At 37.2% G+C, this 17,576-nt stretch overlaps 2 protein-coding genes across 2 annotated transcripts in view; both read left to right on the forward strand.

The window, feature by feature from the left end:
* The first annotated feature begins 1,016 nt into the window (after positions 1 to 1,016).
* LOC121375283 overlaps positions 1,017 to 17,576 on the forward strand; it is a 42,990-nt gene continuing 26,430 nt past the window's right edge. The window contains exon 1 of the mRNA XM_041502659.1: positions 1,017 to 1,243. The gene's annotated coding sequence lies outside the window, so the exon portion shown is untranslated. The remainder of the gene's footprint in view (positions 1,244 to 17,576) is intronic.
* Positions 7,138 to 7,818, forward strand: LOC121374011. Its single transcript, XM_041500883.1, has one exon. The coding sequence runs from the start codon at positions 7,138 to 7,140 to the stop codon at positions 7,816 to 7,818; it is 681 nt and encodes a 226-aa protein (XP_041356817.1).

Below are 17,576 nucleotides of genomic sequence, written 5' to 3' on the forward strand. Positions count from 1 at the left end.
TCGGACAACAGACTGGTAGGTATAGGGTTCGCAGCCCGGTACCGTCTCCAACCCAGAGCGAGTTCTTAAGGGCTCATCGGGTAGGTGTAAGGCCACTACACCCTCTTCTCTCCTACTAACCACTAAACAACTAAAAACTAGCCCACTATCCTGGACAGACAGCCCAGATAGCTGAGGTTTGTGCCCAGGACAGCGTGCTTGAACCTTAACTGGACATAAGCACGAAAATAAGTTGAAATAAAATGTAGACATCGAAACCAAAAATATATTTGTAAACAACACCATGTTTGTTTTTTAATTCGCCTTACTCATTCCACTGTTGCCGCCATGTTTGTCCAGGACAGCGCTCAAGAGCTTTACTTAGACATAAACAAAATTCAAATGACTTTAATCAATAGTAAATATTCATTATTATTTCAGTTAATTTAAACTTAGAAGAGGCGGGTTTGGTTTCACTTAAAATGGCAATTTCGTTAATGATGCCTGGAAAAGAGATCAGAAAGCCTGTTTACTTTTTGGCTGGAAATCAGCATTATTACCTGTCACTCTGAAACGTACATCTGTATACACCCACATACACACGTTCACGTACACGTACATACATACGAACATACACACGCGCTCACTGCACGTCCCAACACACGCATACACACCAGTGCATACATGCACATACACACGTGCACGCACACGTACATAGACATACACACATGAAGGCACACACACACACACACACACAGATATATAAACACACACATAGATTATATATATATATATATATAAAAACACACACACGCACATACACACACACACAGAGAGAGAGAGAGAGAGAGAGAGAGAGAGAGAGAGAGAGAGAGAGAGAGAGAGAGAGAGAGAGAGAGAGAGAGAGAGAGAGAGAGAGAGAAAATGGCATGACAGGCAAGCTCGTTTAGAATTCTATATGTACGTAGCCTGCTATATACTCGTCGGGTGCCCTTTTGTCCGTCTATAAATAACCACCCCCAACTAGTATATTATTAAACCTCCCAAGCAGGAAGTTACATTTATATGTTACACAGCAAACTGTGGTGGATTTATTAAATTTACGTATATTAAAATGGTGATAAATGTGATCTACCCTAGAGAATGACCACGTAACAACTGCCCGGGGTGCACACCATGTCTAAGTTAATTGTAAGGACGTTAACAGATGTTGTAGTCGCAGCTCTCTTGTTGCAGTGCTTTTCACCTGGTGTCATATACGTAGGTAAGTAGGTCCCCTAGTACTAACGCCATTTCTAGTGGAGTTTAAGATTAGATTAGATTAAATATGTTTTAAACGTGCTCACATACCTTTATGGTTTCGAGCACGCCTATCCCCAGTCCGGCCTCCGATATAATCGGTGGTCTGACTCGGGGCAGGAAAAACCTAACTATAATAAAATTTTGAAATTTTAAACTGGAGGTCAAAAAGAGTAAATATATTATGTCGACATTAATAATTTTGAATGCGTTCCCAAAAGAAATACAGAAATCCCTACTCTACACCTATATAATTATTTTAAATTAACGCAAATTTAGATGGGGAAGTCTAAAAGTAAAAATACAAACATTATAATTTATTTTTAAAAAAAAAAAAAAAAAAAAAACATTTATTTAGTCCCCAGAGGCAAGGGAAAGGGTAGAGGGGTAAGCCCGGCCCACAGAAAAGTTATATTGAATTTAATATTTATTTAAAATGATTACCAATCGTATTTCGGGCCTTGGTGTGACCAGGAGGAAGGGGGGGGGGGGGGGGGGAGGGGGCGAGAAGTGGGGCCGGAACTTTCACAGAAACCCACGGCCAAACCGCCCACGCCCTATGGCCCCAAAAAACCCAACCACCGGCACCACAACCACACACCCCACCCCCCACCCCACCGTGTCCAACCGCAGCTCGATCCAGTCATGGCAATCATTTGTAGAAGGTCACTAGTAGAGTGACCTAAAGCTTTAGTAGAAGGTCACTAGGAAAGTGTCCCAACCCAGTTACCTGCCCTGTTTAATTATATAATTGTTTAATTAAAAATCTAAAACATAGTTAAAATAATGATAAAAAATATAAAACAGATTAAATGAGCGAGCATGCCAGTAACCTACATTATATTTTATTTTATTTTATTTTTAAAATAGATATTAAACAAATTAAAAAAGACGAACTATATACATGTATAAGGTGCAGTTTCCGGAACGGGGAGGGGATTACTGCCAGATAAGCCTCCCCCCATATTCCAAGCAACAATCACACATTCAATCATACAACATATATACATTACACAACAAAACAAGACAACAAAAATTAAAACTAATCGGCTAAAGATAAAACCCCGCCCAGCCCCCCCCCCCCCCAGACAAAACGGGGGGCAAGGCGGAGAAACCCCAACCAATCTAATACATTACATAACAAAACAAAACAAAAAGTAAAAGTAATTGGCTAAAAATAAAACCCCGCCCGGCCCCCCAAATAAAAACGGGGGGGGGGGGGGGCAAGGCGGAGAAACCCCAACCAATTTAAATATTAAAAAAAAAAAAAAAAAAAAAAAAAAAAATTATATATATATATATATATTTAACTGCACCCCCCCCCCACTAAAATGTGTGTGTGTGTGGGGGGGGGGGGGAAGCAACGGGCATACAAATCAAATAAAATAATATAGAGTTAAAATTTATTATATATTAAAAACTACAATAAACAAGTAGCCAAAAAGATTAGCCTATAGATACCCAGTGTTATCCCAAGTATAACCCTAGAATTGTACAACAAGAAGGTGAGAATTACCCCTAGCTTAATATTATAATGAGAAAATAAGGTTAATTAATAATTAAAAAAAAAAAAAAAAATTAAATAAATTATTAAATTCCGGGGAGAGCGACTGGGGGGTAAGAAAGGAAAAATAAATATTAATTTTAATTTTATTTTAATAGTTTTAATTCATCCAGGTACCGGACTAAGCGAGATAGCACTCCCAAAACGCATACCCTAATGGACATTACGTGCATATAATAAGGGGGAAGCCCAGTCGGGGCCGGAGAAGCAACAACCAAGTATTGTCCCCGACCCCCCGGAACTTTCCAAATGCGATTCCAGGACCGCCGCTCGGTGCTGTTTACCTGCTTATGAGCCCGGCGCCCAGATGCAATTTAATAGAAACAAAACATTAGATAAAATATTACAAATAAATGATACATGGTAAATCAAATATTTAGATATTAACCTTTGTCTCCATCACATAGGCCATTAATAACCTATCTATAGTTAATTTATACTGTTTATTTGGATTTAATACTTTTTTTGGATTAAAAACAATATTATTTTTATGAAAAAAAGTTTTTTAATTTAGTTCTGTTATTTGTATAAGTACAGTTGAATGAGGGACGGGGTGGGAGGTGCGGTAAAATAAATTGTCCGTTTAATGACACCTCAACACACAGCCATAGCGTAATCAATGGCCGTCAGTATTAGATGTATACATATAAAATATGTAAACCAAATGTCAAAATAGCCATAATAGCCATAATATGTTTATTATGTCAAACACCAATTAGCCGTAGTTTAAACAAACATTCAGGGGCGGGATTTAGCACAGTCGGTTGACTGCTCGCTTGAGGTGCTTGCGTCGCAGGATCGAATCACCTCGGTGGATCTATTAAACTGATTGTTTTTTTTCTCGTTTCAATCAGTGCCCCACAACTCGTCAAAGGCCGTGGTATGTGCTTTCCTGTCTGTGGGAAAGTGCATATAAAAGATCCCTTTCTGCATTAATGATTACGTATCATTATTACCAAATGTTTGACATCCAATAGCCGATGATCAATTAATCAATGTGCTCTAGTGGTGTCGTTAAACAAAACAAACAAACTTAAACAAACATTCCTTTCCTTCCCTATTAGCTGTGATACCTATAGTAACCAAAACACATAATCTACAGTATTAGTAACAGCGACGAACCCGGATATCGCCATACAGGTTACTCCTTTTGATTAGTATCGAGGCCTATTTTATATTATACTCTTCCAGCAGGCTGCTCATTATCACAGTTACACGTGTAAGAGACCTAGTTGTGGTTGGAACAGAAAAAAAGCTATTATATTCAATGGGGGGAATCGGCTGCACTATTCCTCGCATTCCAGCGAGCGCCGCTCCTATCCATCGGTTACGACCAGCTAGATGCGGGTGGATCAGTGACAACAGAAAGACCTGCATTGAAACCTGATCGCAACGATCAAAGACACACCTTTATTCACTTTAATTTGTTTTCCTGTTGATATCAAATTACGGTTCAAGTACTCCGTACTGAGCATACTCCTTACCTACCTGGGTTAACACACCGACAAGCCAGTGAGCTATATTGTAATGTATATATATACTTAACTCGTTTGACTACGGGTGAGGGGTGCCTTTGTGATGGGGGAGGAATGCAGTGTCACGGAAGAGTAAGTCAGGCGAGATATTAATGCACTGTAAATTGTTTCTGCCCCAGGTTGGGTCCCTGGCCTCTCAGAGGCCGAACCCTGGGGCGGACATGCTCGAAACCGTTGTGGTGTATGAGCATGTCCGAGCATTACGCACGCACGCACTCTATATTGTGAAGCGTCATGCTCGGGGGCATCATCTTCACAGACAGACAGACAAACAGACAAATATACAGACAGACAGACAAATATTCAAAAAGTGTATTTACTAGAAGTACAGCTGAAAGCTATAAAATATGTATTGTGTCTATATGTAAAACAAATAATTGGCGACGTCATAACATAAGATGGTAACTTTTGACTGCAATTTTAACACTATCCGGGTGGCTTAAAAGTAATGACATTTTTTTCTTTATCTAAAAGGTTATTAAAGTTTACTGCTCTAATATCATCATATAGAGGACAGTGAATAAGAACATGTTCTTCAGATTCTACATAATTATAACAGTTAAAATAGTTATTTTGTAAATCTCCACATTTGCATATCTACTATATCGCAAGCCACGGTACAATTCCGTATATAAACCAGTGGCGGGTCCTAGGTGAATATTGTCGCAACTGGGAGTAAAGGTAACTTTCAAACTTTATTATTTCTGTAAAGATAATAAACTACATCATTTGAGGAATTATTGTGCGGTGGGTATTTACAATGACAAGATGACACCAGGATTTATTCGTAGAATATATACAGACATGATGCATAACACAGATCAACATATGGTTGTACGAAATTTTTAGTCAGTATTTTAAATAGTATTTAGTGATACTGGAGATGTCTGGCTATGGTTTACTAAATTTACTTGTAATTTTGGAGATGTCTGGCTATGGTTTACTAAATTTACTTGTAATTTTGGAAATGAAGTTTGAAATTTTACGGATGGTGCTTATGCTATTACAATAAAACAGTTCTTTGATTTTTAGTGTGCTATTTTTTATATTTATTTTTTGCATAATAATATGGCTTTATAAACCTGTTGCGTGTGTTCATAAAATAGTTACATTTAAATAAATACATATGTCCGATATTCGTTCGGGTTAAATTTTCGTATAGGCACACAAAATATCTATATTCGGTTGATAACGTGTTTTGGATGATTTCCGATTGTCAAAATAAAGTATGAAAGCATTGCATCTTTGTTGCCTCGGTGGCGTCGTGGTAGGCCATCGGTCTACAGGCTGGTAGGTACTGGGTTCGGATCCCAGTCGAGGCATAGGATTTTAATCCAGATACCGACTCCAAACCCTGAGTGAGTGCTCCGCAAGGCTCATTGGGTAGGCGTAAACCACTTGCACCGATCAGTGATCCATAACTGGTTCAACAAAGGCCATGGTTTGTGTTATCCTGCATGTGGGAAGCGCAAATAAAAGATCCCTTGCTGCTAATCGGAAGAGTAGCCCATGTAGTGGCGACAGCGGGTTTCCTCTCAAAATCTGTGTGGTCCTTAACCATATGTCTGACGCCATATAACCGTAAATAAAATGTGTCGAGTGCGTCGTTAAATAAAACATTTCTTTCTTTCTTTCTTTGTTGCAAAAATGCAGTAAAACTGCTATTCAAATAGATAAGTAATGATATAAATAAGTGGGTTCCCTCCCATTCTGCCTACAACCCACTTTGCCTACACCCATTTTGCCTACAACCCAGTATGCCTACACTCAGTTTGCCTACAGTATGACAACGTGACATCCCCAGTTAATAGTGGGACAATCCCTATTACTTTTTGTCTCAAACCAACATAAAAACATTGGGTAACATTGTATTATATAAACAATTAAGATTACAATTAACAGAAATAATGTAATTGGGGCTTAGTGGCGCAAAGGTGATTTCACGCTCTTTATTGTGATTAGTATTAGTCCAATGATCCCATACTGCGATCCTTAATATGTGATCAAAGTGTTAAATGGCATCCATGATTCTTTGATATAGGATTAAAGTTAAATGTTTATATAAACATAAGGATTATCAGAAATGGCTTCCAAAACATATATATGTATATATTGAGCTGTATGTGCAGAATAGGTTGCTATATCGTTGCACTATGGCTGGGTTACAGAGAGTTGAATTTATAACGTCACAAATAGGTGGCCAACAAGTCTTATATGCAGGTTTCTGATACCGATTGAATGTCCGTCGCCAGTCTTCTACACATTGGAAATGTGTAGTATCTGGGTGCAATGGTAGGCTCATTACAGTAGACGACTATATGAAGTCTGTGTCTGTACACAGTCATCCTCAGATCGAAGATCCGGATGCTGTACGATTATTGAGCACACTCAGGACTCGTGTTCGGAATGAGTTGCTCCCAGTACAAGAGATATACAATGAGGAGGTTGGTATGTTAACCGATGAACAGGCAGCTATCGTACCGTCATTCAGTAGTCTTGACTCCGGTCTATACCGTCACAGACGTAAGATGTTGCCCTCGGTCGGAGGTAGATCTACGTGATTATTGGGTCGAAACGAAAAATAACAAACGTTTCCTGGCAATAAATGATGGCGATGAAGACAAATTACTTGTATTTGCAACCGATGAAATGCTTGTTAGAATGCAGGAAGCTGAAACCCTATTCATGGATGGTACGTTTTATGCGTGTCCTGGTTTGTGGGATCAGCTGTATTCGATTCACTGTTTATCTGGTGCTACGATGGTTCCTGTTGCATTTGCCCTAATGCCGAACAGAACAAGCGCAACATATGTTAGATTGTTTAACCAGCTGAGCTCTGTGGTTGAGGAAAAGACCGGGTTTGACTTGTCACCTGAAGTTGTACAGACTGACTTTGAGATTGCAGCAATCCAAGCAATCGAGGAGATTTTCCCAGATGCCGACACACGTGGTTGTTTGTTTCATTTCAGTCAGTGCATGCTGCGAAAAGTTCAGGGGCTTGGACTTATGAGACTGTATCGTGCTGATCAAGGGGTACAAACTCTAGTTAGACGTGCCGCCAGTTTGCCTTTGCTGCCTATCGATCATGTTCAAGATGTGTGGATAGACATTATGAATGAGCGACCTGATCACCTGCCCCATGAAACTGAATTTACAGACTATGTGACAACAACGTGGGTTGATGATGACTCCTTGTTCAAGGTAGCTATGTGGAACCAGCATGGCAGCATTGGTCCTAGAACCAATAACCACCTTGAAGGGTGGCATTCCAAGCTGAACCGTTCTCTTACAAAAGCTCACCCTAACATTTATGAGTTCATAAATAAACTGAAGGACGTTGAAGAGAAAACCAGAAGGACACTGATCCAACTTGATCATGGGGCAGCTCCAGTACCACGAAAGCGGGTTTATCGTGATATTGATACACGCCTTATGAGCTGAAGAATCAACTTAAACAAGGCCGCAAAAGTCCTTTATTAGAGTTTTTAGACGCTGCCAGCCACTTGCTAAAATTGCAGTTGTAAATATGACTTTGAACTTTGTACAAAATATTTGTTTAACGTTTCTGGGTCATTTTAATAGTTTAATAATTTTTGTTGTTTAATGTTAATCGTTTTTATAATAAAATATGTTTGTCATATTATTTGGTCATGTTATTTTATACATAGAGACCATACATGGAATGTTCCACTTTTAACTGGGGATATCATCTTTTCATACTGAGTGTAGGCAAACTGGGTTGTAGGCAAAATGGGTGTAGGCAAAGTGGGTTTGTAGGCAAAATGGGAGGACACCAATAAGTGAATATTTACCAATTTTCCCTAATCCCACATTTCCGCTGCTAAAAATAGCCACTAATTAATAATAATAATAATAATAATAAAATCTGGACAAAGTTTGATAGTTGAAGTCTGCATTATGGATTCTTATCTAAAGGTTTGATGATATCGGAAATAGTTTTAAAGGAAGGAAACGTCTTATTTAACGACGCACTCAACACATTTTATTTACAGTTATATGGCGTCGGACATACGGTTAAGGCCCACACAGATATTGAGAGAGGAAACCCGCTGTCGCCACTTCATGGGCTACTCTTTTCGATTAGCAGCAAGGGATCTTTTATATGCACCATCCCACATACTGGATAACACATACCATGGCATTTGATACAACAGTCGTGGTGCACTGGCTGGAATGGGAAATAGTCCAATGGGCCCACCGACGGGATCGATCCCAGACCGACCACGCATCAAGCGAACGTTTTACCACTGGGCTAAGTCCCGCCCACAGTTTTAAGATGCAATACACCACATATTATATTTTCAGTGGTCCACAAATACTTTATTGGCCGTGAACATGTAGTTCATAGGCATTAGAAATATTAAATAACTTTATACACGTACAATACATATCGTCTTTGAACTAAGTAAAACTCGTATTTGCATTTTTTTATATTTTACAGGAGACGAAAAAAACTGTTTTGGTACAAGCTAATTCAGTGTAACAAATGACTCTTGAGATCTATAGTTTTACGAATAAAGTCATTTTAAACTGATGAATAGTATTTATCAATAACTGAATTTGAATTACATAGATGTCATTTACGAGTATTCCATTGTAAAAATCTGAATTAAAGGGACATTCCTGAGTTTGCTGCAATATTAAAGATGTTATTGACTAACAGAGACTTTTTAACGATTGTAATTACATATCAAATATATTTTTCTGCATAAAATATTACTGGCTGTATATCAAACGTGTTTCTGATCGTTCTAATATTAGTACTAGGTTAAATTTCATTTTATTTCCTAAAATATAATTTTTTTGTATGTACGATATTATTTGAAGACAAAATTCAGTTTGGGCGTCTTACAAATATTAAGACAACCAGAAATACATTGAATATACAGACACTGATATTCTAAACAAGAAAATATATTTAATATGTAAGTTTAATCGTAGAAATATTTTATTAGTCAGAATCATCTTACAATGCAGCAAACTCAGGAATGTCCCTTTAAACTTTACTTACTAGTTTTTCATATTAGTAAAATCTTCATTTAGTATGACCAGTAGACCTATATTGTTTTTCAAATTACCCTGATACTTAAACCTAGCCATGTAATGTAAGGTGTATCATTTATAAACACTCCCAGTCTCAATTGTGTCCTGGGCCCTGTTCTACGACGCAATCTTAGCGCTAAGATCACCTTAGGTGAATAACTATATTATGTACTTTAGGTGATCTTAACGCTACAGTCGCTTCATGGAACGAGGCCCTGAAACAGTTAGCGTACTTGCCATGTGTACGTGTACTTATTTTCAAAAGTTAAGGTGGTGACGTGACAAGATGGCGGCGAGGACATGAAAATTGGCTTCTCCTGAAAATGTTTACCTTGGAAGTCGACTCAAAACGGTATTAATGCATTTTTCTAGGTCCCGAGACATGCACATAAAATATATTATGTACTCAATTGCTTCGGAATATGAAAAAATCTACTAAAACCAGTAAAAACTCAACCAGTAAACGACCATCCGGCTCGTCAACAATGGCGGCCATGACTGTCAACAAGAACCCTGCCCAGAACTTGGGATTGAACTCCAGTCCTCAGATCAACAGTGTTCAAATGACGACCCCTCCTGTTTTTAACAATATTAATGCATCACCCGCCTCACATTCTGGATCAGCAAGTGCTATGCAGTGTTATGTACCACAGATACAAAACCCGCTATTGACGTATACTGTACCACCCGGCCATTTCCAACAAACAACCCCGCCATCTTGGGTCCAAAGTCTATGTGACCAGATTGCCCAGTTAACTACCACTACGGCAGAAATATTCAAACGGACTGAGAGCCTAGGTACTATCGAAGCTAAGATGTGCACTACAGAAAACTCACTGGTAGATCTCCGCGGTAGCATTGACAATGCAAACGAACGCATCAACAAAGTTGAACTCAGTTGCGAGTTTATTAGCAACACGTTTGACAAAATGAATACCGAATCTACCCAACCAAACCAAACCATTAACGGCATGAAAACGTCGCTGACAACTGCAAACGAAGATCTTTTGCACTTGTCAAAGAGTTTGTATGAAACTCACGACCAAAACGACCGTCTTTACGACGAAATACTTTACCTTCAAACAAGATCCATGCGTTTTAATTTATTGTTCTCTGGCATCCCCGACAAAGGCCAAACTGAAGACACCGAAGAGGTTTTAAAATCATTCATCAAAACAGAGTTGGAAATTCAGGAAGACATCCCTATTCAGGTAACCCACAGGCTTGGTCCGTTCAAAGAAACACAACGCAGATCACGGACAATTGTGGCACATTTTGAAACATTGAGGGACAAAGATAAAATTAAAAATGCTGCAAAAAAACTGGCAGGTAAACCATACGGTATAAACGATCAATACCCAAGAGAAATTGCAGAAAGGAGGAAGGAACTCTATCCAGCCTTCAGGGAAGCTAGGAGAAGAAACCAAAAAGCGTTTCTCAAACTCGACAGACTCTATATTGACGGTAGAGAATACATACCTGAGAGTTGTTCCACCAAACCGCATCAGTACCAGACCCCAACAAGATACCAGGAACCTGACACAGAACATAGCAGCAGAGCTCCATCCAGTAAAAGACACAGAGTGGTAACACCCAACCCAAACCCAGTATTTGAGGACAGAAACCAGTTTGACATTTTAGCCAGCCTCCCTACCACCTAGGGGTGTCACGGAATTCCAAAGTCTGAAACCTCCCAGATTAATACCTACGACTTATCATCCACAAATCCACAAATCCATCCCTACACTGTAATAACATTATGCCAAACAACTCACAAAATGTGAATACCCATTATATTGAAAATAAAAGTGCATATCCTGTGGATAACAGAGTATACAAGACCAAAATCCCCTACTCAGCACAGTGACACACAGGAAAAAACACTAGTCATAAACCAATACCTTCTAATCATAACTACACTAATACAAAAAAACACAAGTCATAAACCAATACCTTCTAATCATAACTACACTAATACAAAAAAACACAAGTCATAAACCAATACCTTCTAATCATAACTACACTAATACAAAAAAAACAACAAGAAGTCAATATATATACACAAAGTAGTATTGGTGTCCCCACTAAATCATGTAACAGCATTTCTAGTACTAACACCACCCATTGGTTACCCACTGTAAATACTAATAATACTAAGAGTCCTATGTATGTGACAGCTAGAACAGATAGATATTTACCTAGAAAATACCTTGTTCCCAATGTGTCTAGTAAATGTCTGACAGTATCAATTAATGTGAACAAAAATACTAGTAGCCTACTTGGTAGTTTCAGACAAAGTATATTTAACAGTATGCCATGTGTTGATGTTACACCTAACATTATCAGTGTCACAAACATTGAACCTTTAAAGGAAACATGTCACGTAAACCATATTTGGCACCAACCATGTACAATTAATTATAAATTGAACCACCTAAAAAAAAAATATATAAAAAATTAATTACTTAAAATATCTCCATAAAAGAACCCCAGATACGAGCTCTTAGCGGAAATTGCCGATCTTTAATGAGCAGGGCAATCACGAGGTCCGTGACGTCAGAGACGCGTCGCTTGATCTGACGCCTTACACTTAAAAGCATTAGTCCGTACCACTCATAAAGAATCTAAGACTTGCACAGCTTACCAAAACAATGAGTGTTCGTTCGCAAAACGTTTTGCCGTATCAATATGAGCTGTTAGTAAATGAAGAAAGACACACATTTACTTACAACAGTGATACTGAAGAAAAAATGGATAGCGAGTCGGAGGGTGAGAGAAACTGATGGTGCCAGACCAGACCGGTCGACCAATTTACAGCCCGGAGCCCGAAAGTAACCCGGAGACAAAACCAAAACTCGGATGCTAATGCCGAGGGTGTATACTGTTCATATTTAGCATAAAGATACACCTCGATATGATGTATTTAAATATGTAAAAAAAATATAAATGTAGGACAAAAAAAAATTGGGTTTTTTTTTTAGAAAATATCGCATTTTTTTTATGTTCGGGCTGTACATAATGAAATCTGTATGCACAGTGTAAACAAACGCTCTAATTTACGACAAGGCGCTTCACTTTCATTAACCTGGCTTGTAAAACAACATAAATGACTTGAGAGTATAATCAACTTTTAAACTAAATATATTTCTATTTGCATCAATAGAACGAAATGGGGGTTATAGTATTTTTCTCTCATAAAAAAAGTAGCATATTATTAGGCCTATTGGTAGGGTGCGTTAGAGTAAAAACGACCACTCACGATACCCAAGTGATAATTTTCTTTTCTTTGGTACTACGTAATTGGTCAGTTTTGTAATTTTAGATGGGAAAGTCTACTTAATCAAGGGTTTTTACAGCATTATTTACAGTAATGAAGCAGGGCGGCTGATAATGTCCATTAACATTGTACTATAGTCGCGACAGGTTACGCCACATACCCTGTGATCTTTAAAAAACTGGCACGTATTTTGTGCGTATGTCTAGACCGTGGTAATCACTTACCTGGTCGATACCCTGCAATTTACACCTGCCAATCAGGAATCACATGTGCAGGCCACGGAAAGAAAGGACCAATTAACTAAAACAACACTCCGATTCTCAAGTCAGCCCGTGGGATGAAACATAATAGTTATTTCGACACCGACAGTAGTGGTTTATTTGTATTGAACTTCGTGTTGCTTTGGGGCTTCGGGCGATGAGGAACGTTTTTGTGACGTATTCCGCCCGAAGATTAAAAACATTATTTAAAATTATTATTGTTTTCTACACATTTTTTAAAAACATATTTAAATACATCGTACTGAGATGTATCCTCATGCCAAATCCCATGTTTGTATATGCCATATTTAATTACTTATTGACGTTTCCTTCTTCGGACGGCGAATACAGATTTTGTTATGTAGGCCTACAGCCCTAACATGAAAAATCTTTTTTTTCCAAAAAAAATAAATAAATAAAAAATTCTACATTTTTGTTTAACATATATAAATACATCATGCTGAGGTGTATCTTTGTGCCAAATATGTACAATGTACACCTCGGCATTCGCAACAGAGTACTGTTTTTGTCTCCGGGTAACGTTCGGGCTCCGGGCTGTAAATAGGCTGACACCAAAGTACTATGCGGTGTTGGTGTCCAATCTTTTCTTTTGCGATAAAATACACGCGTCTTTCTTCGGATACAATCCTTTGGAAAACCATAAAAAAGACAATCCCGATCGTTTTAAACTGTTTATTTTTACACCCAAAGGCCGCGCAGTACGGCACTGTTGGACTGAAAAGATCGTAAGCCCCTTACTCCATATATAAACAGTTAACAACAATGGAAGAGTACAGCGGCTCTGACGTCACTTCCCTTTTTTTCCGAACGCTCACGAAGAAATATGCATAAATCGTACTTTGATACTGATTAGCGTAATTTCTTCATTTTAAGTTAACTACACGTATTTTATTGTTATAAAGTTATTTGTATATTATTTTTATATCATTTTTCTTTTAAAATGAGCTATAATATGGTCACGTGTCATGTTTCCTTTAACAACATCAAGTATTTACAGCACAGAAACAATATTTGAACTCAGATCACCACATGCACATACTCTAAATGTTGATCATCTTTGTGGAAAATCTGTGATTCCAGACTCAATCTGTGCCAATCCCCCTATATCTGACTTACCTCCTAGCTGTACTACAAATGTCAGTTTATCCTCTGTACAAACTACATGTGCTGAATTTCCTTGTTATGCTGCTACAAATGTCAGTACCAAACCTGCTGATTTACTGTGTGGAGGTAAAGTCTATGTAATCCCACCAACATATACATGTACTACCACAAATGTTGACTTACCTAGTATAAGCAGGACAAATATAAACTATACTTCTAATACTATTACTAATAATACTACAGATGCTGACTTACCATATGTTAACAGAGCATATGCTGACTTTGATTGTGTTAATAGTGCAAATGTTGACTTATCATTTGTAAATAGTGAATATGTTGACTTAGACTGTGTATATAGTGCAAATGTTGACCTACCATGTGTAAATAGTGAATATGTTGACTTAGATTGTGTTAATAGTGCATATGTTGACCTACCATGTGTAAATAGTGAATATGTTGACTTAGATTGTGTTAATAGTGCATATGTTGACTTGCCATGTGTAAATAGTGAATATGTTGACTTAGATTGTGTTAATAGTGCATATGTTGACTTGCCATGTGTAAATAGTGAATATGTTGACTTAGATTGTGTTAATAGTGCACATGTTGACTTGCCATGTGTAAATAGTGAAAATGTTGACTTAGATTGTGTTAATAGTGCATGTGTTGACTTACCATATGAAAACAGTGAAATTGTTAACTTAGATTGTGTTAATAGTGCAAATGTTGTCTTACCTGAGAGTCCCACATATCTCCATATACCATTTGTTAACAATGCATATGTTGATTCAACTTATAGTAGTAACACAACTGGTTGTATCCCATCAGTAAACACTACAAATATCAACTCACCTGGATATAGTACTGATATTACAAGCCTATATTTACCCCCTATCAATACTTCATGTATAAATGTTCTCCCACCCTGTGATAATATTCCAAATGTATACTCAGTAGCAGATAATAATATATCCGCATATATTGACCCACCATGTTATTGTAGCACAAATGTATTTTTACCTCGAAATGTATATCCACAAACGGGTAATAATTTACCGGCATATATTGACCCACCATGGTGTAGTAGTACAAATGTATTTTTACCTCCATATGTATATCCACCATATTTATATACCTCAAATGTACATACAGCTCCTATCTCCTATACAGCTGTTGACTCCCCTCCTATTAGCACTGTCACAATTGATCAGCCTTGTGTAGCTAAGAAAAAAGACCACAACATCCCCAAACCACTGGCCTCTTGCGACAGTTCTAAAAATACCAAATTAACCTTTCTCAGTATTAATGTGTGTGGACTCAGAAGTAAACTTAAAATTCTTGAGTTTGTAGAATTTGCATCCAAGTATGACATTCTTTGTCTTACTGAAACAAAAACAGATCAAACCGACTGCATGTCAACATTACTACCAGGCTACATATTCTTTTTGAATAACCGGAGAAAAAGATTATGTCCATCTGGTGGAATAGCCATTGGTATAAAAAATGAACTGTCATCTACTATAGATTTTAATGTTACAAATAATTTTGAATATGTGTCTTGGTTTAGCATTCCTCCTGAAATGACAGGCCTTTGTGAAAAACTTACTATTGGTGTTGTATACATCCCTCCTACTGGATCCCCATATTATAAAGAAGATACATTTGACCAAATTGATAATGAAATTACTAAAAATACAGGACAACACAGCCCACTTTTACTGTTAGGTGATTTTAATGCTAGAACTAAATGTTTTCCAGATTACACTATAATTGATACATACATAGACATATTTTACGACATAGATAATGATATGTTAGATTTCTTTAATGACATATTCAAATTAGAATCATATAATGTACCCATAGATAGAACAAGCCAAGATATGGGCAAATCCAACGGGCATGGTATTAAATTACTTAACCTATGTAACTCACACAATCTTTATATAGTAAATGGTCGAATAGGAGATGACAGAAACATTGGAAAAGTTACTTGTAAAGATAGCAGTGTGGTTGACTATGCCATTGACACCCATCATATATTTAAAATAGCTAATAATTTTCAAGTGTATGAGTTTGACCCACTCCTGTCAGATGTACACTGCGGCCTAATACTTACCTTGAATGTAAACGAGAATGCTGCATGTAGTGACAACGATATTCCAAATTGTATTATATACTCAACAAATAACAAGCCTAATAAGTGGAAACCCGAAGCGTCTACTGAATTTAAAAATGGCATTAATAAAGACTCACTCGATAACATACTAACAACCCTAAACAACTCGTCTATTGACATCCAAACACGTGTCGATAATACAACAGAGACAATGAAAAACCTATTTTTAGACGCGGCTGAATCAACTCTAGGTCAAGCACGCTCTCGCACGATCAACCGACGTGCAAAACCCAAAGGTCACCAGTCACTGTACGGAAAGTCGCATGGTTGTCGAGTACTCCGTGGAAAATATCATCAGGCTAAAAAGAATTACAACGTAAAAAAACCATTAGAAAATAAACTAAGACTTATTAATGCAAGTAAATCGTATAAAAAGTCGTTGATAAAGGAACATTCCGTAAATAAATTCAATATTGAAAAGAAAATGCGTAACTTAAGAACGAATGACCCCAAAGCTTTTTACAAATTACTAAAACCACAGACTGAAGAAAATAGCTTCCCCCCACTTGACGATTTTTATAAATTTTTCAAAACTATAAATGAAGGCGAACCGGACGAAGACGAAATAAATATAAATCTGGATAACATAAATACACACAGTGAAAATGTTTTAAACAGAAACATAGAAGGAGAAATATTATATGCTATAAAACAACTGAAAAATGCCAAGGCACCTGGAATCGATAATATTATAAATGAATACATTAAAGTGACTGCCGACATGATGCTTCCAATTTATTCCAAGTTATTTAACATAATTCTCGATAACAGTGTTTTTCCAAATGAGTGGTTGACGGGGGTAATTAAACCCATTTTTAAAAATAAAGGAAATCGTTTACTCCCTGAAAACTATAGGCCGATAACGCTGCTCTGTTGCATGTCGAAACTATTTACGACTATTTTAAACAACCGATTAAATACCTTTATTGAAGGAAATAATATATTAAACGAAGCTCAAACAGCTTTCAGAAAAGGTTACTCTACCACTGATCACCTATTTAATATACATTCATTAATCGAAATTCTGAAGAAAAGAACAAATAAATTATTTTGCGCTTTCGTAGATTTTCAAAAAGCATTTGATCTAATCTCTAGGACATGTCTTTGGCAAAAATTGCTTAAAAATAACATAAATGGAAAATTCTTCAAAATTATCTACCAAATGTATCAAGGAATAAAATCTTGCATTTGTACAAACAATGAAACATCAGATCTATTCCCTTGCAATATCGGTGTCCGTCAAGGAGAAAATTTGTCACCTGTTTTGTTTTCTATTTATTTAAATGATCTAGAT

The sequence above is a fragment of the Gigantopelta aegis genome, chromosome 6, assembly GCF_016097555.1.
Source record: "Gigantopelta aegis isolate Gae_Host chromosome 6, Gae_host_genome, whole genome shotgun sequence".
Lineage (NCBI taxonomy): Eukaryota > Metazoa > Mollusca > Gastropoda > Neomphalida > Peltospiridae > Gigantopelta > Gigantopelta aegis.

What these genes read in the sequence shown, in the direction of transcription:
- LOC121374011 (XM_041500883.1), top strand. Translation starts at nt 7,138, where the DNA reads ATGGTTCCTGTTGCATTTGCCCTAATGCCGAACAGAACAAGCGCAACA.